General features: G+C 41.0%; 1 protein-coding gene and 1 non-coding gene across 2 annotated transcripts in view; one reads left to right on the top strand and one right to left on the bottom strand.

Annotated features, from left to right (window-relative positions):
• Positions 1 to 24543, bottom strand: part of DOCK3 (dedicator of cytokinesis 3) — a 1331886-nt gene that overhangs the window by 796160 nt on the left and 511183 nt on the right. Inside the window, exon 4 of the mRNA XM_069206772.1 lies at positions 19408 to 19463. Coding sequence (XP_069062873.1) covers positions 19408 to 19463 — 56 coding nt within the window. The remainder of the gene's footprint in view (positions 1 to 19407; positions 19464 to 24543) is intronic.
• On the top strand, positions 536 to 651 carry LOC138260556 (U5 spliceosomal RNA). The gene has a single exon (XR_011198868.1). It is a non-coding gene; the product is annotated as a U5 spliceosomal RNA (small nuclear RNA).

Raw genomic sequence — 24543 nt, 5'->3', positions numbered from 1 at the left:
CCAGTTAGGAATTTACAACGCTAATAGCTCTAACTTGTTCCTCTTTGCCAATACTTGTTTTGTTACAGCAGCTGATGCAGCCTTATAGGCTTCAAGTACAAAACACACTGGCTCATTCATTGTCTAGGAAAGCATAGAAACAGTACAGCAAGCATGCTTTGAGGTAGGCATATAAAAAGCCTCTTTTTGGGGGCCACCGATCTTCAGAAAAGCCTGTGTGAGGCACCATTCAAAATGTGCAGAGTTAAAGGAGCCGACATTACGACTTGAGCAGGGAAACTATTGTGGTGCAGCCTTTCCTGTCATGTGACCTCCGACTAAATTTACATGCCCACAATTCTGTGTCACTTCTGAATCATCCTCCTGCTGTTCCTTTTTGTGGCAACAAGTGTTTTGTCAATGTACTGGATTACAACAATTATTATAAATTGGTTGTATTTTAAAGGCTTTTCTAAGATGAACTTAGTAAACTAAACCACCCTGACAGTCTGTGGAACGTTGTTTCCTGGCACCATAGACGGCGGCCATGAAACATATACTCTGGTTTCTCTTCAAACCGAATAAGTCTTTTGCCTTTTACTAAAGATTTTCATAGAGAGGAACATTTAAGAGTTTCACTCAATTTTTGAAAGCCCTGCCAAATGCAGGGTTACCCTTCTTTAGTTAACAAAAGTACAGGGAGTGCAGAATTATTAGGCAAATGAGTATTTTGACCACATCATCCTCTTTATGCATGTTGTCTTACTCCAAGCTGTATAGGCTTGAAAGCCTACTACCAATTAAGCATATTAGGTGATGTGCATCTCTGTAATGAGAAGGGGTGTGGTCTAATGACATCAACACCCTATATCAGGTGTGCATAATTATTAGGCAACTTCCTTTCCTTTGGCAAAATGGGTCAAAAGAAGGACTTGACAGGCTCAGAAAAGTCAATAATAGTGAGATATCTTGCAGAGGGATGCAGCACTCTTAAAATTGCAAAGCTTCTGAAGCGTGATCATCGAACAATCAAGCGTTTCATTCAAAATAGTCAACAGGGTCGCAAGAAGCGTGTGGAAAAACCAAGGCGCAAAATAACTGCCCATGAACTGAGAAAAGTCAAGCGTGCAGCTGCCACGATGCCACTTGCCACCAGTTTGGCCATATTTCAGAGCTGCAACTTCACTGGAGTGCCCAAAAGCACAAGGTGTGCAATACTCAGAGACATGGCCAAGGTAAGAAAGGCTGAAAGACGACCACCACTGAACAAGACACACAAGCTGAAACGTCAAGACTAGGCCAAGAAATATCTCAAGACTGATTTTTCTAAGGTTTTATGGACTGATGAAATGAGAGTGAGTCTTGATGGGCCAGATGGATGGGCCCGTGGCTGGATTGGTAAAGGGCAGAGAGCTCCAGTCCGACTCAGACGCCAGCAAGGTGGAGGTGGAGTACTGGTTTGGGCTGGTATCATCAAAGATGAGCTTGTGGGGCCTTTTCGGGTTGAGGATGGAGTCAAGCTCAACTCCCAGTCCTACTGCCAGTTCCTGGAAGACACCTTCTTCAAGCAGTGGTACAGGAAGAAGTCTGCATCCTTCAAGAAAAACATGATTTTCATGCAGGACAATGCTCCATCACACGCGTCCAAAACTCCACAGCGTGGCTGGCAAGAAAGGGTATAAAAGAAGGAAATCTAATGACATGGCCTCCTTGTTCACCTGATCTGAACCCCATTGAGAACCTGTGGTCCATCATCAAATGTGAGATTTACAAGGAGGGAAAACAGTACACCTCTCTGAACAGTGTCTGGGAGGCTGTGGTTGCTGCTGCACGCAATGTTGATGGTGAACAGATCAAAACACTGACAGAATCCATGGATGGCAGGCTTTTGAGTGTCCTTGCAAAGAAAGGTGGCTATATTGGTCACTGATTTGTTTTTGTTTTGTTTTTGAATGTCAGAAATGTATATTTGTGAATGTTGAGATGTTGTATTGGTTTCACTGGTAATAATAAATAATTGAAATGGGTATATATTTGTTTTTTGTTAAGTTGCCTAATAATTATGCACACCTGATATAGGGTGTTGATGTCATTAGACCACACCCCTTCTCATTACAGAGATGCACATCACCTAATATGCTTAATTGGTAGTAGGCTTTCGAGCCTATACAGCTTGGAGTAAGACAGCATGCATAAAGAGGATGATGTGGTCAAAATACTCATTTGCCTAATAATTCTGCACTCCCTGTATAACTATATGGAAGACAGATTGATTATTTGCTGGTTCCTCAAGTGCACAACATTCTTTTGTTTTCCATTGATAGGCTTTTGGGGAGTGATTCTTACTGTGACGTGGTTAACTTATAGCCCTGTTACATGACATATAAGAAGGACGCATGGTGCACAAAAAAATCCATATCATATGAAAGGATCCACTACCATGTGGGAAGCAATGATATATAACAACAGGTAAGAAAGGATCAACTGGTAAACGAAACACGTAACTGTGTCCAATCTGGGTTTTATTTTTGGATCTCCTTTCTCATTAATTATTGAGATTATATTCAAATCCCCTCTGTGACTTAATTGTAAAGATGTGTTAAAGTATACATTTACAAACATATATATATAAATATATGTCAAATGTATGTATATTTATATCATGCCATGGTCTAACGGCTGACTTTGAAACTGGTCAATAAAGTTCAAATCCAGTGCAATTAACCTACTGCGATCCTGGGAAAATCACTTAATCGACCCTTGCCTAAAAACCGCAAGCAAAAGCAAAGTCAATAGTTTGCACAGATGCAAGATCTATTGGCTTTGTCTATGCTATTTTTTAGCCATGTACAGCAGCATGGTTGTTATGCAACATGGCTGAAATAAAAAAAAAAAGTGCAATGGTCAACGCTTGCTCCATCATTGCGCTTTTTTATTTAATTTTGAACCGTGCTGCAAAGCAGCTGCGCAGCTGTACAACATGGCAAAAACAGATTGACAATGTCAATAGGTCTCGCATAGATGAGACCGATTAGCTTTATTAATGCTTTGGGAAAAAAGCGATAGGATGAGGCTAGCGCTGGACGTGTCTAACTTATTCATTAGGTCGAACGCGTAAGCGCTTTGACCTGTTGTAATCTATCTTTCGCCTTTTAACCATGCCCACTGCACACCCATCACTATCACTCGTTCATGGGCCTGCCTTTCAAAAATCCTTTGTTATCATTGGTAAACGTTTTACGTTTGTCCCTCCATGAGGCGGTTTTGTTACCGCCTTGAACACCAACCCTGTTACATGGATAATTGCACGTTTGCTGATATGGTTGCTTGCGAACAAACTTCTTTTTACTTTTGTGTCTCTCCTTCGCACTCATGCTCATGGTGGGTGTGGCGCTTTGAATCGGCTCACTTATGTCAACTGTTTTACTTTTCATTTTCAATTTATGTAGCAAGAATAGTCCAGTTAGGAATTGACAACTCTAATAGCTCTAACTTGTTTTTTCTTCACAAGAAATTTCACAAGCTGTGTTGGAAGAGCCTAAATATAGGACCCAGCTGTGCACAACTGCATGCGGACTACCGGACTACCTGTAGGAGTAATACTATTATGTATGCTCTAACCTAGATAATCCATCTTTAGACACACTGAGGCTGACTACTGATGCAATATAAGTTTTACAGTTCTTAAATAGTTGTTGGATAATCTTTTGAAAATAATTTCTAATGTACAATCATAGTCATTATTTAGAATGAACACATTAATGCCAATTCATCGTTCATACCAAATAGTATTACGTTTTATTCCTATGAGCTTCTCGATTTTTAATGACAATTAGGTTACTCTCCACCGTCAAGGAGGTTTACCTAGAACTGGCTGTTATATTTCTAATGCAGGCTACACTCAGAGCCAGTTTATGCTTAGACAGTGCCCTGGGTGGAATCCCATTTTCGCCCCTTCCTTGCATATATATTGCCGAGCTGTAACCTACAGCTGGTTATAAAAGATACACACAGTGCAAGCCATTAACTGCATTGACTTTTCAAACACATGGTTTATTTGCATCCTGGTACTTGTAGTCCTGCACTTGTGATGAGGACAAAGAAAACTGCAAGTACTAGAATACAAAGAGAATTATTGGAACATAATTTACGTTTTAAAGAATGAGTTTATTGTGGAACAAATGATTCAATCATAAGGAACTTAATGAAAAAACACAAAACCTCAAAAACAAATTTTGTGCTTGCAAACATTATTTCACGTTTACATAGCAATAATTAGCAGGTAGGGTTCAGTTGCTCCCAACTGAGACCTTCACTGCCTTGCTGGCTTCTGCACTGTCTGACCTCATCTTCCTCTGTGCTGATTATTAAAAATGTGACAATAGGTGGGGGGGGAGGCTGCTATTGAGAGGTGGTTCTTTTGTATTCATTGCTCACGCCTTGACCAATTACACAAAGCTCCCCACTCCTCCCGCGCCTTCACCTGAATCATCCACAGCTCCACTCATTCATACCAGCAGCAAGTTGTAGGTGAGAGGCCAATGTGCTTAAGGTGTGAAGGTAATGGGGTGGAGAGAGGATGTTAAACAAGGGTGCCTGCTCCATGAGCACACCTGAAGGTCAGCACCCTGGGCATGATGCCATCTTGCCTATGCTAAAAGTCGTCCCTAGCTACACTATATTTCAGAACACTATCCACAGTTCCAAGAATCGGAATGAAAGCAGACATAAGTGCAAATGGCAGAGCCCATACCAACCTAATTTGGGTAACAATTTTCCATATTTGAAATATGCACTTAAACATTAACATATATACACATGTGTAAATGTATTCTGTAAAAACAATTGTGTTGTACTTTGAATCCCATTGTATTCGTCGTGATGAGGCCTAACAACTGATTCAAAGTGCAAAATTGTTGACATGATTGTACAACAACATTGAATTAAATACATTGAAAAAGGTGACCATTAATAATGAAAAAAAATGGGAACTTATTTCTCCATGCTCCAAGTGTCCTGCAACTACAATTAAGAAACACAAGGAAATATTTGTGTTGTAATTTAATATTTATGGTATGTGAAAGTTCCCTGTATGGTGATGGATGAGCACCCCTGCCTTCAGTGCCCCAGCTGCGCGTGTGTGTGTGTATATATATATATATATATATATGAATCTGTGGAACCTATTTTTGGTCTAATGATGCAGTCTTGTGAGATTGGGAGTGGTGTGTTGTGGGTCAGTCTAAAATGAAGCCATTTCTGTTGTGGCACACTATCCCTTTGACAAAGGACAGGGCAGAGGAAAGAGAACTAATACTCACAGAACCTGACATTAAAAGGCTCAAACACTAAATCGCATTTGTTTCCGGATTGGGATTATAAAGGAGGCAGCATGAGCCCCACACTTTGTTCAACAGCACTGTTTATCAGGAGAAGGAAGGTTACCAAGACTTTGAGCTTCTTCAACCAGGACTGAAGACAAAGGTTTCTCAGCCTCCAAGCGGTATGAGGGGCCATCACCCAGGAAGACAAGAACACTTATCATGTGCCTGAAGCAACAGACTTTTTCCTGCCTGCAAAGACCAGTGTGCCCTGTGAGGAGGAGGAGAACCTGGAGGGAGTAGGACACAGTGGGTATCCCAGAGAGTTGCTCCTGGTGAGCATAGTCTTAGTCGCCCAGACCATCTCACATAGATGTTGCCAGAATGCTGTCTGCTCTTTAATGGGAGTCAGTACCTCAGTTGTGGCTACAATGAAGCTGTGGGCCATCACCCAGTACAGCTGACAGCAATAGGGCTACTTTCAGTGCCTGAGAACCCTGTATGCTGCGGGAGCCATTGAAACAGCCAATGCCAGACTTTCATACAAATCACTAATGAGGAAAGCACCTGTTGGGTCACCATGAAAGGATCCAGCAGTGACATATTCGTTACTATGGAGGAGGGGGATGAGCAGATACCTCTGGAGGGAACAAGGCACTGATCATCACTAGGGGACCAGCCTTGAGAAACATTTTCTGTGACTTACTTATTGTGCTGTGTTTGTGTGCTGAATAACTACTACTTTTCTTACCAAAATAAATATTGGACTGGAGAATGAAATTATTGGGGCCACTGCGGGTATTTTGAGTTATGAGGCATGCATACTTTGTACCTACATTTCCCAAAAGAGGCTTAGACTTCTTGGCCCATGCTACCACTGAGAGCCAAGTGCTGAAGGTCTATTACTCGGCCCAATTACTCAGGGCGGTAGTAAGTCGGGCCTAAGGACAATGGGCGTAAAAGGCCAAGATATTGATGGTTAGGCCCATTATTCTCTGCTTGCCCAGTAGTCCTCTGAAAGGCACTTTGATTTTTTTTTTTTAGAAGAAGCCTCATAAAAAACTATATTGTGTAATTGTGTTTATTTTTGTTCGAATAAGAAGTGTGTTCTATTAAAGTGGAGTCAAAAAGTCAAAATAAAACTCAACTCCGTATCCTATGTCTGTACACATTGTAATTCATCCAAGATGGATCAAGATGAAGTTTACGAACAAAAACAATTAAGAATGACTTAATGGAATAGAGTAGTAGATTCACCAGTTGTCTCCAGTGTTTACAAAATGTATATATTCTTCCTTAGAATCATTCCTTAAATATTTATCATTTCAGTTACCCATCTGTGTTTGGGGTTAAATGGGGATTCCCTACACTTTAATACTCAGTATTGTATATCCGAACAGGGTCCACGATCAAGTAACAGTTGCCTTGGAATGTAATCTGTTTGGTCCTACAATTAAAATCACTTGCCCCCCATATCCCTATCCCCACCCCAAAACAAAGTTTTGACTAATTGGGCTAGTTAGAAATTGAGGAACCAGGAGTCATTGTTTTTAACTATGACATTCCCATTTGGCCAGATTGTCTTTTCTTGAGCATTACCTTCTGAACTCATTCATTGGCTCCCTTTTTTCTTGCTTGTGTGTATTTTAAATCGATCTAAAAGCTGCTAGCAATAATGGGGCAAAATGTAAACTGGATATTACCTCAGGGCCTGGGGGAAGTGAGACAGTTTGCAGTATCATGATATATTCCCCAAAATGTAATGGTAATCAAGCAGGCCTACTACTGTATAATTAAAAAATGGTCACTATATGAGAGAGGCAAAGGGGCCCAGAAGGGACGTAGCTTTGAGTCTGGGCAGCCATGGAGGAGCACCAAAATTGTCCACACAACTAGCTTAGTAAGGTTGAAATTAAAATTCCCAGTTAGAAAAAAAATCACAATAATCATATCTCCTCATGATAGTGCATACAAACATATTATTATTGTTTTAACATATTTTTTGATGTGCTGAATAAAATAAAAATCTTTATTGTAATTTTCTTTATATAGGGCCTACTACCTTTGATGAGACACTGAAGCGCTTTATGGCGAGTAGCACGCTACTCCTAAACCCAAGATCAGAGGTTAACCTAGTAGTTATTGTTGGTTTTTGCAATTAGTTGTGTTACTAAGACAAAAGTGCTACATTTACTCCAGTTACTTTGTGATACACTATATTAATACTAGTTAGTGTGATCATTAGTGGGGGCTATGTGGTTTCAGGTTAATTGTTGGTGAAATAGATATACTGGCAGAGATTAAGGTAATAATTATTAAAAGATAGGGTTTTCATGCAGAGAAGTTGTGATCTATGATATGAGTTATAAGCCAATTTCAGAATTACAATAAGAAGGATTAAGTCATACAGGCATGAGAATGAGAGGAGGCTATACTCAGAAATAGCAGGCATGTGGATAATAGAAGGTAAGAAGAGTGTCACTCTGAAGAAAGAAGGGAGAGGAATCAAGCATGTTTGAATCGGGAAGCAATCGGAGGATGTGAGCTTTAGAAAGAAACAACATTATGCGTAGTGCTACACATCCAAGGCTAACATCTAAAACATCCAGGTCTGAAAGTATACCTAATTTAAGCATTACAAACCTGAGCCTGTTGTGTGCCAAGCCTAGGAGAACCCTTTTAAATATGGCCTGGAGCATCCCGACCTTGGTAAAGGCTCTACACTCTGCACAAGGGAAGTTGGCACAGAAAAAAAAAAGGTCTAATTTAAAGATATTTCCTTACTAATCTGTAATTAAAGTTTTTGTTCACTCACTCAGTAAAAATGAGTTACTTGGCACTAGCTGAGAGTATTTCCCCAATACGTAGTTAGAGTTATACCCACTTTTGACACCTAATCCCATCCAAGTGTATATTGTACATGTTTGTGTATTTTGCCATTGTAGTGTATGCATTGAATGTATACGCAATACAGAGTGATGGCGACCTGTGGGTTCCATCTAGAAAGTCTCAGGCCTGTTTCAGTGCACATGATGATTTTTTTTCTCCAAACAATGGAAGTGTTTCATGAGAGAGGCATGTGTGTAAAATGTGAAAACTCAAGAACTATGAGAACTGAGCCTCGCAAAAAGCCCTGAGATACGTAGGAGCCTAATGTAGGGATTGTTATAACGGGAGGCTAATTGTCTTCCTGTTGACAATCAGAGATCATGCTTCTTAACAATGTAGGACAAAGGAGTATGAATACGAGAATGTAGATAATTCTGATTTCTAGAATGCTGCTTCTAAATTGGTAGTGATTTCAACAATGCTAGGCTCTGGGGTGGGGAGTATTAATGAGTTTGGATCAGCAATACATAGTATTTTTTAAACCAATGGCAGACTGTTGGTCTTATGAATCCATTCAAAATTCTACATCTAAATGACTGACTAATCCAGTAGACTACTTCAAAGAAGGATGGAGTAGCAGTTGCAGGTTCTTTTGGCTCAACATTTTATACAGCCTGACCCCAAGTGACTGACGCCTTCTAGGAAATGCAGAGGATGAGTAATGTGATGCAATCAAACTACTTGAGATTTGATCAATCTTTGAAAGCAGAAAGGTCTTCCATGAAAGAGTTTCATAGAGGCTGAAGGGGCTGAAAATAGCATTGTCACAGTTTTCACTTCATTATTATTACCTTTTTTTTTCCCAGTATCTCACTAAGCTGTTCAGTAATATACATTGTAGCCCAGTTGGGCTCAATTCTTTAAATAAGCTCTGCCCCGTCATGATCTCCCAGATCAAATACTTCTTGAATGGAGAGATTCCAACTGCAGAACCGCTGAGTAATCCGGTTTTATAACTGCATGTCCACTTTTTCACTCAAACCTGAGTTGTACCATGATCAAGAGGTGGCAGGAGCTTTGGAAGCTCAATCAACAATTTCAGGTAAAATAGGTTACCATTTATTTTCTTGGGACTTCTGGGGTGAAAAGGCTTCTGGGTAATAAATGAGACAGGCAATCATGGATCATAAATGGTCGCTCAATCTAGCAGGTATTCAAGTGTTGCAAGGGCTGAAGAGAGGCTACTTAAACTGCCAGATCTTTAGCCTCTTGGTAAAACAAATAAGTAATTTGTCTTCTTAATCTTGTCAAAGAGGCTACTCCATGTTCTTGCCCCTTCAACTCGGGACATATTTGCCCTTGGTGCGGTTTTATGGACACATGGCACCACAAATAGGACATTATCGGTTGGCCATAATAATCTACTTGGGAGATATGCAGCAAACATGTAAACTAGTTTCTTCTTACACAATTTTCTAAAACCCATGTTCAATGCTTCACACTTTGCCCTTTTTGCAATATTCAACCATTCCACTGTTATTTGTTTTAAATCATATGAGTAATATGTTTATGGTCACAAACATTAGCAACCACTGTAGCTGCATGTATCTGGATATGATGCAACCTGAAAAAGATTTTGAAAGGTAGTTCTAGGCACACCCATAGCCAGGACACCATCAGAATGCAGACTAAGAAAGGTAAAAGGGAAGCAGACCCTTTTCCCACTATACATGATCTGGAAATACATCTCAGTATCTTCAGGAGGACCCCAACAATTCTCCTACTTAGGAAAGAGTTGAAGACTCACCTCGTTAGAGAACGCTACTCCACAATGCATTCACCATCCACAACCCAGCCTCCTTTCTTATTACCAGTTGTCTCTATGCTTGCCTTTAACCATATACAGTGCTCGGCTGCTTTTTGGCTAGGTTTGCACTAGAGAAATACAATATACATACATTCATACAAGTGCTTATAAGTTTGGTGTTGCAATCAATTGTAGCTCTTTCTATCATGATGCTCTCTTCTTCTGCAAATGGACTCAATTAACCAAAATGTACATACACTGCTGCATGTGCCAGTGAGATGATTATCCTAATCGCCCAGAGCTTGCTACTTAAATAACACAAAGCCCAAATATCAAATAAGTTCGAGGCAGCCTCTGGGTAGCCTTGCATATCTAAAAAAAATTGTAGTCATCCCTTATCTAAGTAAATACTGAGCTGGACCCCATCAACATCAGCTCTGTCTTCACCATACAGGGGGCCAACCACTTCTCTCTCATTCAAAGCAATACAACCTCCAAAATCAGATTCAGATCCATCGTGTCATCATCAACAGTCCAACAAAGGTGGAACACAATATTGTCACTGGCCTGGTGTTGGTAGTGTCCTGATTACTGGCTGATCCCAGACCAGAATTCATCAGGACCTTTTCGTGGTCACAATCTTGAACTTCTAACTTTCTGGGGACTAAGGTCCACCCACATATGTGAAATAAGAGGAAATTTGGTTTTCAAGCACACTTAGAGGTTTTCATGTAACTCTACAAAATAAAACTTGGTAGCATTAATTTCTCTAGTTTCAGAAATACCAAGGGTTAGGAGGTTCCCTTATTCAAGTGAAGCAAGGGCCCAGTTAGGGCAGCTACCTACATCTCAAAAATGACCACTGGCAAAGGACCTTTGGAGACTTTTTGTAAATTGCATTTTTTGGTCATTCCTGTCCTTTGTACTGCGTTCATGCACACATTAGATCGCTATGGTTATTGGGAGAATAATGGAATGCATAGTGGTAAGACATATGCCAATATCAATTGACATTTTCTCTGTGCCTTCCTATTGTGTTACTTTCAACAAAGAGCACCTTTTGAAAAAAACTCACCCACTATAACGAGAAATTAAGGATTAGTCCAAGTTTCCAGTGCTCTAACTATCCCATTTCCCCAAACTAAGATTCTGGGGTACGCTAAGAAAATACATACTTTTTCATGAATTCTCAATTCTGTATTATTTAGTTCTTTCATTGTTAATTGATGCATGGCCAATACACAAAGCAAACCCATAACGAACCACTGCTCAGTTTCTGGCTCTGTGCATTTCAGGTTTCGTGACAAAATGCAAATCTTTTATTTGTCTGTGAGTAAAACTGTCTGGTAGATGTGAAGGTATAGTATCTTCAATGATTAGCCTTCTCTGTAGAAGGATATAAAAGAACACCCTGTTGTTTATTTCTTCAGTTTCAAGATTACATTCACTAGTTTTTATTTCAACGTTAACTTCGTTTAGGAAAATATTAACCAGTCTACACAAATGACCACATGCCTAATTGTAACTAGTTTCCCCTAATGAATACAATTTATGGATTTTACACCTGTTCACCTCACCATTTTTACATATTTTAAAACTGCATAAAATGTTGACTAACACATACACAATTGTTTACTTCTGAAAGATTGGAAAGAGAACCATTAACACTGCAGACCTTTCGTCTTTGCTCCCAAAAAACTCATATTTAAGACACTTCAAAAAAACCTCACGTTTCACCTCACTTGAGACTACTCCATTGGCTTCCCATAATTAAATGATGTCTTTTTAAAGCCCTTTGTGTTGTGAATCGAACTACCATCCCCATACTAATTACATGCAAAGGCAGTTTACAAAATATTTCTCTAATAGAACATTAAGAACACAAAAAGCCAATCCATTACCAATTCTGGATTTGGCTAGTCTGTGGTGGATGTGACTGTTCTGAGCTCACTGCCACGGTTTTGAACTCATTGCCACTAAAATTTAGAACCAAAACCATCAATCTTCTTTTATTCGACAAGCTTCTAAAAACACATCTTTTCTTTACTTTCATGCCTGTTCTTTTCTGATTGTGTGACTCCTTGAATTTAGCAGCAGGAGGCCGTAAGGGTAGTTGTTGCATTCTTTATAGGACTTACCATAAGTGGTATATTATTTAACTCCTACCATGTACTAATACATTACACTATCCACCTATCTTCAGAACTCCTTCAAGAGACCACTGAAATCTTGGAAACATACCAGTACTACCTAAAGGCCACAACAAGTGTACTGTCCCAAGAAAATAGGATCAATATTCATGAGCACAAATACAAAGAGTGTAGGGTATAATCACAGCTAACATTGTGTAGGGTTTGAAGAAGTTTTTAAATTTTGCTCTCTTTTACAGATACTGCACAAATTTTTTCCCACTCATTGTCTTCAACTACCTTATGCTCCTATGCTCTTCCTTTCAGTTTTCCTGCCCACTGGTGGCAGTGCACATCTATGTTACCGTGGTTGGATCAGATGGTTCAACCCTATGGGGAAGAGCTGCGAGGAGAGTTAAATTTGTTTTCTTGCAGGGCCAAGAGATGCTGTGGCCAGGGTTGTGAGAAGCCTATGTCTTTGGAAAGCCAGTTGGGCAGTGAAGAGTCAGTGACGTTTCAGGGCTGCGGCAGGTAAGCTGGGACAGAGCCAACCACATGAAAGGCCTGGGGCCATCGTAGCCTGGAAGGCCTGGGACCATCTACCAGATCTGCTTTTTGTCTCTAGCATCAGATACAGTTGCAGCAGAGTCAGACAGATGTTCGACTTGTGCTTGTAAAGGATTAGGTCAATGCCACCACGTGTAAATATGGGCCTCTGAAAACTGTGAAAAGACAGTTGCATACAAAGCTTGGACTTCTGAAATAAAACAAAACCAGCGTGCTACTCCATAACCCAAAGTTTATGTTTATGGTATCTCCAGCATTAAATTTAAGACAGTGCAGAAGGATGATGTGAACTCCTGAATCTTCTCTAACACGTGTGCTTCACTGTGATGGATGTAATTACTAGGTAGGAACTCTGTCCTGAAACACTCTGAGAGCATGAGAATCTATCCTCCCTCTCACATACCGACAAGGAAGTACGACGCCTTTTGATTTTTGCTAGTGGATGATCATCAAGGCTCAAAGAAACAAGCCCTATTAAGTGTAGAAGAGAGTCACAAACTTGTTGCTCATCAACACAATTAATAAAGGCCTACATTTTAGCCCCTATGAACCTCTGTTTTAGTTGTCACAGCAAATGGCCATAGTAGTTGCTTTGTTGCTATGGTAAAGCAGCATCGAAATGGCAAAAATCGTGCCTGCGGATCCAGAAACCCTTCCATTGCGGGTAAACAAAAAACAAATCACATAAGGCAACAGCTCATCTGCATTCTTCATGCTGGACCCTCGCATCTCTCTCCTGCATCCGCGTCAAAGACTACAATGTAGCAGGCCAGATATAAATCAGGTCTTTCTTCCTGTTGTATCTGCAACAGATTTGCCGCGAGTGGTGACAAAGCGCCTTCAAGTCAAACCTAAAAGGGCAAATGTTTATGAAAGTTGAAAATGCATTACATAAAACGCTGAAACATCAATATTGAAAGAGCGGTGCGGAGGAGGTGCAGGGAGAGAGAGCGACGGATTCTCAAGAACTACGTGAAAAGCAGCCAAAATGAGCGCAAATGCTGCAAGAGCATAAACACGACTGTAAAAGAAATTCTCTAGACAAGACCTGCAACACAATCTTCCAACATTTGTGGCATCACGTGAGAGTGGTAGGCAGAAATGGCCCTAGATAACAATAGTCATCAGCAGCTGCTTTTCCAGAACAAATGGAGTGCTAGATAATATATTCCCCTGAAAATGCAGAAATATCCTCATTGCCTAGGTAGATTATGATAGGGATAGAAATTTAGACTGCAACTTCCTTAGCCCCTGCACGTGACAGCAGATATACAAATACATGTACACATACATGAGTGCTTGTGTGTGTATGCTTGTGATCGCCTTGTGAGCTTCACCCAATGTACTATTTTCAGAGCTCGATTGGCTGTCATGACCTAATCATGAAAGCCACCATGGTCGCATTTTACCAGTAGCCTCCTGCAGAGATGTGCTGGTTTAGGCATTTTTGCCAGAAATGATTTGAATTTGCAGTCCAGCACTGACCGGCTATTCATATAATCAGGCATTTTCCTGGTTGAGGGAAGAGCTGGAGCTATTAGTGGTGTTTTGAAGGCCTATGGCCAACTCTGGTGTCTTTTGTCACATTTTCCAGTTCCGTAGAGTTTACAGCAGCTGGCTCAGATGGGGCATAAGCAGAGAGCGAAAGAGGAGGGAAATAAAGATAGTGGTAATGGAAAGAGACCAGAAGGATAATACCGCTCTCTTGGTGTTGTGACCATTTTGTGTCCTAAAAATAATATTTGTGTGAGACACCACTGTAGACAGCACTCTAGTAGGGTTATATGTTGGAACCACGGGTGCCTAAACCACCCATGGCTCACCAACGAGGTCGGAACAACGACCTCGTTCTAAACACTAATGCCTTTACCACGAATGCATTTACAACAATTTTACCGTTGTAAACGCATTCCTGGTAAAGGCCTTACCAATCAGCATGCACGAACCGGCATGCTTCCACCCCAGCCCCCCACCCCACCCCACCCCTTAAACCTAAACCCTGACCCCCCCTAAACTCTAATCACCCCCAGGCCCCCACCCCACCCCAAAAACTAAAAATACCCTGAGTCCCCATCCCCGCCCCTAAAACCTAGACCCTGCCCCCCAAACCCTAATCACCCTCAGTCCCCCCACCCCCAAAACAGCCCCAGTCCCAGCCCAACGTATCTCCTCCTTCACCACGTCAACTCCGACTCCCTTCTGTACCTTAACCATGCATTTACGTTGTTCAGACATGTGTGGTTAAGGTACCGAAACCAGGGAGTCGTGGAAAACAAAAGCGTTGTTTTGCTTTCGTTTTTCACAACCTCATGGTTCTGGACTCATTCTTCCGGGTGTTTCCCCTCTAGTAGATGTAAATATGTTGAAGAAAAGTCCACCTCCAGAGTTGTCTATTGATGCTCGGGGATAACACATGAGGTGACTCTGGCACCTGCTGTCAAGGCAGAGGGACACTAGGACTTTGCCGGGCAGAGTCCTCCCAGATCCACAGTTGGACATTGGATACCACTTCCCGCAGAAGGGGAAAGACAGGAAGGAAGAGGAACTGGGACATGGAAAGACTATCTTCCACAGACATAGTAGAGCACCTGTAACAGAGAGGACATTCAGCAAATATAGCACGCTGCAAAACAGTACCTGTGTCCATGTGATCTGTTCCTGCATTCATGCAGTCTTAGGCACTACACCTGCCCCAGAGTTGGAGTCTCAGACTAGATTAGTTAAGCCCACCTGCATTAAAGTTTGGGGCTTGTGCCCACCTCTGCTGGCCACAATGTGATGCATATTTATTCACCTACCAGAACAGTGAACGTGGCACCAGGAAATTTTTTCATGCCTTTGGGTGCTAATCAGTTTTTACCTGGCAGTGTGAAAAGATCTGGGCCGAGGCGGTGAGTTAAAGAGTAAAATAGTTTATTTAAAACATGACCAGGCGGGAGACACCGCAACTGCCGCTGCCTCCTCCACGCTCTGCTTCTCTTTCTCCCTCTGATTCTGTGACACGCACGCACACGCTGGAATCACCATCGCACGGCGCGCAGAACAGAATCTACAGAATACTACACCCCCCCTTCCCTCAAAATAAAATAACAACAACATCATATAATATAAAAAAACTTTAACCTAACATGAATAGTTATATGATAAATAAATGTAATACATAGATACAGAATAACTAATTGTAATGAATAAAAATATTGATAATACAAACAAAGTATACTCTAAGCAGAAGCACCTTGCCAATGTTACTATTCGACATAGTCATCAAATCTCTTAGGTCTTCTCAACACCGACTTTGCACGCATGGGTTCGTATCCCATCCTCGTCGCTGGTGAAAAGATCTGGGCAGAGGCGGTGAGTTAAAGAGTAAAATAGTTTATTTAAAACATGACCGGGAGGGAGACACCGCAACCGCCGCTGCGTCCTCCACGCTCCGCTACTCTTTCTCCCTCTGATTCTGTTCCACGCGCCCACACGCTGGAATCACCATCGCATGGCACGCGGAACAGAATCTACAGAATACTACACAGTTATCTGATAATCAATCATAATTTACCACTTAATGGCAGTGGTATGTGTGCACTGCTCAACACATGCAAAGTTTTACTGTTTGAGCATTGGCTCTCCAAAAGGTGGAAGTTCAAGGAGTGAGAGCTTAGGAGTTTTGAGGGTTTGGAATTCGGGCACAGTATGATACCAAGTAATTACATTAAAAAATAAACATTTTCCAGTAGGAGCATTATATTTTTAAAACATAGGGCCTGATTTAAATCCTGGCAGAAGGGAATACTCTGTCACAAACGTGACGGATATCCCGTCCTCGTAAATATGGTCTCATTTAGCTATGGAGATCGTAATACAGCGGACGGGATATCTGTCACATCTGTGACAGAGTATTCCCCCTGCCAAGTTCTAAATCAGGCCCATAGATCCTTAATTATAACAGCAATTTTTGAAATTTTTAAAATTAATCTAAGCACAACAAAGTAGCTGGTGTTTCTGGTACTGATCAGTTTAGCCATGTTATGTACCTTCTCCAGAGCAACCAATTGTTGCTCTGGAGATGGTGCAGACAATGGCTACAACAAGTAAGGGTACCTAAACGGGATATTACACTTTTTAACATTTTAAATAAGGTTAATGTTTATTTTGGTTAAAAAACTCATCAAACAACATCATCATTATCAACACTGTTTACAATTGAAATCCCAAATTTGCGGGATAATTTAAAGAAAAAAAACAAGTGCCCCGGGTGGGCCACGTCCTGGGTACATTGACATTTTGAATGCGGAGGGACAGGGCTGCCCTGCCCTCCCCGCAGCTTCGAGGACCGCCACCTTCCTGGGGCTAAGCTCATTCTATGTGCGGGGACCGCCACCTGGCTGGGGCACACATTTTTCAACAAATGCGAAGGGGGCTGCCTGCCCCCCAATGCATTGTTGATCACCACCTCCCCTGGGCAAGATTTTGAAACAAATGTGTGGGGGGGCTGCCCCCCCACAGCCCCGGAGAATGCCACCTCAGCAGGAAATAAGTTCTCAACAAATGCAGGGGGCTGCCCAGCTCCACCACAGTCTAGTGGACCACCACCTCTCTGGGAAACAATTCTTCAACAAATACAGATACAGCTAGAGCCATGGGGGCCTCGAGGCTCCCCCCGCTGTCCTGTCGCTGTCTGTCTCTCTCTCTCTTCCATCCCATAATGCCATAGAAAAGAGGAAGACAGACCATTATTGCAACGGTCACTCCATACAATTACTTCTAGGAGGCAGACACTCAATATGTTTGTTACCAATGTTATAGTTATGTTTGGATGCAGAGCAAAACAGAGTCCCTTTTGGCCTTATGGTCAATGTCTTATGGTGTCACTCAGTAGGCTGAAGGTTAAAATCCTAGTATCACTTGGCAGTGTGTCAATTTATTTTCTAGTGTTTTCACTGTTAAACATGCCTAGTGATGGAACATTGAAGTCTTTTTACCCTCACAATCTGTGAGTTGAATGTCATAGCTAAATCTGGACAGTATTCAATAAGGAGTCACATCTGGCCTAATGGTTAAGGTCTCAGATATGCACCATGAAGGTTAAGGGTTCAAGTCTAGGTGAGTCTGTGGTCATTTCCTACCTTAATTTATTTTCAACTATAAATATTTAAGTTACATACTGAAAAGTGATCTCACTCTTTTTAATTGACAAAAATATTTTTTTATCAATTTGTCTGGTAATATCTTATTCTAAGTATATCATTCATAACTCTTGCCTTACGTTAGCTGTAACTCACACCCTCACCATGCACTGCTAATTACCCCACAAATTACGGCACTCATGATATCTTTGATAACATCCTTTATAATATCAATGCAATATTTGCAGTAATATTTTTGACAAAAAAAACTGTGCATGTTGAGGGCGCGAATATATATATCCATGCTAGGATTGGTGAGAGCAGCACTTCATGCTTGGATTATCATGGAACCACCGAATGTGACTGAGATGCAGCCCTGCAACCCTGACCTTCACCCTGCGAAGGAAGATAGCCTGTGCCCTTATGCCGGCTTTCTGACACCTAAGGCCCAGGCATGGGTGTTAGACTATCTGATCTGGCAGAGGGCACTCCCACTATGCTCTCTTTAGTATAGTATTACTAACAGAGAAGAGTGAGGAGACATTAGTAGCAATTAAAATGGCTGAACTGTTTGTATTATTCACCATCTAATAATGCTGATTACAGAACATCTCATCTGCCTAATAACTGCAGCTTATGCTTTCTTTGCAAGAATAGGATAATTTCAATATATGATTTGAAAATGCATCTTTGTATCTTTCTTTGTCTACCTTGGGCATGCAAAAGTAACAAAATGAAAGGTTTACATCTGTTTCCATGAATGCCTTGGGAATCAGAGTGGCCACTTCGAGGTTATCAATAACATGTATTACCCTGGTAAGGACAGGGGTTAGATGTGGTACTGTGAGCTAGCCAAAACAAACCAACATTTTCTGATGATATACGTAGGCTGTCTCTATACTGTAAAATTCGAGTTGACATATATATTGTCCTACTAAACTTGTTGGAGCCGTATAACATTAATAATCTCTTTTGCTCCCTATATTACTAGCAGCTTATTGCCATATAGTGGGCTAGGTTCTCTTTTAAGGTAAGAAACCATATACAAGTTGTTACCATGTTATTTTCTACATTGGAATCACAATTAGCAACATAGATCTGTAGGATTCCTTTACCTTATCTTGTTTATGTTAGAAGTGCTCTGTCTGTGAAACATTTGTCAACAGGTAGTACTCTGGGCCATATATTGTCACATATGGAAAATAATCAATCACCAACTAGTTGAGATGATCAATAGGAGTGAGCTGGTCTGATACAGAGTTGCCTCCTGGCACATGGTCAACTGGATCCCTTATGTCAAGCCTGAGAATTTTGGTTGCAAATCATTTTTCTCGTGTTTTCAGTCCCGTTGGTTGAATGGAAGTAATTTTCACTATATGTTGTCTAATGATGTCCTGAAACATGATGTCAATAAGGCATGACACTACGTGGCTATTTCAGACAGATATAACTCTCCAGTGTATTGTAAGCTTTTGTTCATCCCTTCACAAACAAGGAGCAATACAGTGTGCTTCGAATGTGAAAACAACAATAAAAATAATATCAGTGACAATGCCAATGACAATACCATTATCAGTAAACACTGATTAATCAACTCTCATGGTATAGGAAAATACCTTTATCCACCTTTAATGACCAACCATGAAACTTACCCCCTGTTGCTGACAATCGCCTTCTTCAGGTGTATATAGCTGGCCGGGAATATTCCCTGAAAAGAGAAGACGTTACAGGCATCATTCTAAAAGCACCATCAAGTAACAGATCCCAAAACTATATCCAAGCCATTTTATTATGTTGAAATTGTAGCCGTGAGTTGACCCTTTCTTTCAGACACTACAAATTGTAAAAGGGCACACAAAGTCCTGAAAATGTTGTTAGGATCAGATGACTCGTTTTATGACACTGGGAATAGAGGACATAAATTGTATAATTTAAAAAATGGAGAAAGTTGTGCCTGCTCATGTACACATCCCAGATAAGACTGCAGGATTTTCACCTCATTGTTCCGCCATAAAGTCACTCCAAACCTACGAGGTGCGCTTAGGGAAAGCATCTACTACATATTAACGTTATCCAAGCAAACAGTCAAGGCAGCAGAAACATGTCCTGCCATTAACCAAGGGTAGGCAATCTATCTAGTTCAACCACCCTACGGATTCCTACATCCCTACTCCAGCTCCAATACCTGCATTGTGAAGAGCTTGATGTAGTACAGCATCTATCCTTACCAAAGACGTCACTTACTGAAAATTCTGAATGTGTGGTATATTTAAAGTCTGCCTTCCCCAAGTCCTGGGAAACAAGTTAATCCCTTGTTACACTGAGCAAACAATACAGAATAGTAAACCATGCAAAAGCACAACCATAAAAAATATAGATGACAAAACATTACCTTTGCAGACCCAAAACCAGGTGTGGTACCGGAGTGATGTTAGAAAATAATACACCTTACCTCTTCATTTGTCTTCCACTCCCCAGACCAAACTGAATGAGGTTTCCCTGCTTTCACAGGCATGACTCACTTATCCAAGTAAGAAAGGGAAGCACCATAAAAGCTTGAAACCTTTCCTGATCCCTAACATAGGCTCCTCCCATGTACTCAAACCGAAAAGAAGGGATCACGCTAACCACTTCCTGCTTTTTCTACTGTTATATGGTAAACGTCACTTATCCTCGTATACTGAAGGTAAGCTATTTTATAAAGTTTTGTTATAAAACATGTCTGAGTTCCACTTTAGCTGTCTCATAAGCTTTAGTACAGCCAGTGTGAGGGTATTGCACTTTGTTACCTTAAGGCAGAGGTCTTCAAACTGGGGGGCGGGCCCCCCTTGAGGGGCCTCAAATGATCCCAGGGGGGGCGCCAAACTCTGGCCAAAAGAAATATTATAGAGATAACATGCCTTTGTTTTAAGCAGAAGCATGTTATTGCAATTTTAAAAAGGTAACAGTACTTAACTGTGATGTTTAAATAGGTTTAGACATATTTAAACACTGCCATCTTTCTAAAATAATTTTGAAAAATTCTGAGGGGGGGCCCAATGATTTTTATTTTTCAACTGGGGGGGCGCGGCATTAGAAAGTGTGAAGACCACTGCCTTAAGGTGTTAAGCAGCTTATTTTCTTGTCTTGGAATATAGTGGAACTGGAAGAGACATTAAATGACCAAAGTTGGCTAGGCTTCATCAAGCAATATGGTATTTTGGCCTTTCAAGAAACATGGCCAAGTAGGTCCACAACCTTCTTGAATGGTTTTGCACATTTCTTTTGCCCAGCCAGTCTTTCATCCTAAGGCCATGCCACGGGAGGGGTGTGTACTTTAATATCTTTATCCCTGAACCGCTGCATAATTGAATTGATCACTAGCTCTCCCTAATTTAGGAGCATTTCTGCTCACCTTTCCCAACAAATCAAATCTGCTGGTGTTCAACATTTATGATTCAAATGGCTAGTTGCCCAGTTCAGCTATTATTACCTCAGTGGGTATGGCCATCAACAACTGGAAGACAAAGTCCTTGGAATATGGTCCAAGCTCTAGCTTGTTCACACCAATAGTCATCATAGGTGATTTTAATCTTCATAGCAGTAAACAGGCTTGCCCATTTTCTCAGGAGGTTTTTATGGAGAACTTTTCCAATGTCCATTTTGAGCATTCACCTCAAGGTGAACAGGCCAATTTGTTAGTACAATAACTGAACATGCGTATACCTACCACCTTGGAGTTCTCTACTTATGTGGGTAGGGGGATGCAACAATTATGAATTATGTTTGGTTTCCTTTTCTCTGTTTTATTCCTTAGGCTAGTATATGGTATTATATTCTAGCTGGTGTGACCATAATCTTGTAACTTTGTCTTTAAGATGGTCATCATTGAAACATTCACTATTGGCCCCCGCTCATCTCCCTCTGAGGGATCAAGGCAGGTGGTTAAAATGGTCCAAAATAATCCCAGCTGAATTTCTTGGTCATTGTGTCATCTGAGCAGTCATGAGCTGGAATGCTGCCTAAGCTTGGATTCTGACTCCAAAGACGTTTTGAGGGAGTTCACTGCTTTCTGTGCAGATATAAGGGTCATTCTCATAGTATCAAGTAGAGCCCAGAGTGATAATAAGGGTGAACACTGGTTTGATAGAACGTGTTCCCAAGCCCATAAAGAAAGCCCTTAGCCACACTCTGAGGGACGTAGTAGAGGTGAACTCTCTAATTAGACAGTGTTAGATGGCTATTAAAAGAGGAAAGAGTCCCTAGGAGGGTGCAGGGGGTGGTCCATCCTTGATCTCTGTTATTGGTGAAGACAAATGTTTGACCATTTCTCACACATTTATTCATTGGAGCCTGCTCTAGCGTCCCCGTCTTTGCCTATTTGAAAAAAGCTGAATCTTCAGTTTTTTATTGTTGAGGTAACAGGGGCCATTTTGAGATTGGCTGGTCCCAGGTCCCGATGGTATACCTACCAATCTCTTTAGGACCAATCCTCTAATTTGGGCTCCGTTGTTAACTATGATTTTAAATACTCCAGTGATACATGGCCCGCCTAGCTCATGGGCACAATCTATTATTGTCCCCAAGTTTAAAACGGATGATCATTGGGACCTTAAATGCTATGGGCCCATTTCCCTGAATGATACCACTGTCAAGGTTCTGGGGGGTGGGGGGAGGGCAGGTGTTTTTGGAAAGGCTCTCCTTGTGGGCTAAGAAGAACAGCATTATTTCTGAGCTGTAGTACAGGTTGAGGCCTGGCCTCAGTACTATCAATCAATCTCTGAAATTATACCTTCTAATTCAGAAATGTACTGTGGCCAGTACTGGTACTTCCTTTCCATCTCAGGCAATCTCCCTCACTGCCTCAATTCAAGAAGGACCTCAAGACCTGGCTCTTTGACTGAACCGGCCTTCCAGCTCGTCGATTGAACTACAGATAGTCCCCCCAGCAGTGTCTTGAGACCCTAGCAGGAGATTAGCCACGCTCTATAAGAACCCTGATTCATTTATTGATTAATTGATTATTTCTAAATTTCATGGATTTGACCTCCATGTTTTACCATGTAAATTGTACTAAGTTAAGGGCCTTGATGTTAAGAGTTGGGGTCGATATGGCATTGGTGTCTTTTTTAGGGGACTTGCACAAGAACATGGCTGCAACTGTCAGGTTTGGCAATGAAGGCAGCTGCTCAAGATCCTTTATAATAACTCATGGTATCATGCAGGGTTGCATCCTGGTGTCTTTTTTGTTCACCATCTATTTTAATTGTCTTAAGAAGGTACTAACTGAGCTGAAATCTGAATTCCCCCAAATAGGCCAGGTGATCCCAGTTCTCCTTTATTCAAATGACAATGTCCTTATATCTATGGAAGTGGTAGGGATGCAACTGCTCCTCAACACCTTTTCTGACTTAATGGATCATTTGGATCTCTCCATAAATCAGACAAAATCTTATGTTATGGTCAATTACCTTTTACTGCAACAGGAGTAAAATCAATCAGGTACCCATTTTTAAATATTTGGGTATCTAGTTTGATTACAAGAATACCAAGGGTCCTCCTCTTATGTCCAAAAGATTAATGTTAGGTCGTATGTGGGGGCGACATTGGATTTTGCTGCTAAGTTGGTTAGGAAACCAATAGCACCCCTTCTTCACAACTATCATGCCAAATGTGTGTCAGCCACAACTTAAGGAAGTGATATTTGGGGGGTTAGGGAATGCCATTTGCTCAGGCTGAGAAGAATAGGTTTGCATGGCGTTTATTGGGGGTTCTACAGAGGACTGCCAGCTATGCTGTTCGTGAAGAGCTGGGTCTTACATATATTACAGACATCATTGACTTAAGGCCCTTGCTACAGTGGATTTCACTGTGGTGCAAGAGTAAGCCATATCTGAGCCGTTTGATCACCAGGGATTGTTTATCCTTAGAATGTGAAAGCAATACCTTGGTTTGGCTCTGTTAAGTTGCAGGTCACTAGTCTGGGTCACCCTGAGCTGATGAAAATTGTTCAAGCAGACTATGAATGGTTACAAAACACTTTTAACACCTGTGCTGAGGCTTCTGGGAAATATACTGAATTGTTGAAACCTGCTACAGTGCCCACTGTATGATAACAACAGTACCCTCCACAGAATGTTACCTCACATGGGTAGCCAGGGTTTATCACTGGCAGCTGTTAACCAGATTTAGGTTTAACATTTTTGTTCATCTTATTCGTTTCTCTAAGGGCTGGTCTACTCCGGGCACACTGGGTCTGGTATCTGTGATAATTTGTCAGCTCAAACTCTTGACCCCAATTCTCTCTACCAAGAAACCTTTTTCATTACCTCTTTTAAAAATTTTTAATTTTACACAAGTGATACCCGTGATGTTACACCTGATGATGAGCAGGCATATTCACACTTGTGTATGTGTCGCTAATTTTTTAAGCTCTGTAATTAAGTTGCAAGAGGCCTGTGGTTATAGGGCTGTCCTGTTGGGGGGGATTACATTTGCATTTTTTTTTTACGTTTGGCTTGTAATATAGATAGCAAACTTGAAATATTGGGGATTTAAATATTTATCATGTTATTTTTAAAATCTGTTTGGTTTATGATCCTGATAACCTTATGATTTTAATCATATAAAACTATTTAGATTTGAAGCCATGACTACTGGATGTTTTATCATGTCTTATCTGCTATCTTAATGTAAGCACATTCCTAGATGTTTTTAATATTTTATGAATTTTGTGTAACTTTACGGTTATATTTTAACCGAATAAAGATTTATACTGTTACTGGCTCAGTTGCAAGCTTCAATCCAGA

The sequence above is a fragment of the Pleurodeles waltl genome, chromosome 9 (assembly GCF_031143425.1).
Source record: "Pleurodeles waltl isolate 20211129_DDA chromosome 9, aPleWal1.hap1.20221129, whole genome shotgun sequence".
In the NCBI taxonomy this organism is placed as follows: domain Eukaryota; kingdom Metazoa; phylum Chordata; class Amphibia; order Caudata; family Salamandridae; genus Pleurodeles; species Pleurodeles waltl.
Note: the sequence above shows the minus strand (reverse complement) of the source record. Positions and strands in the feature narration are given on the sequence as shown.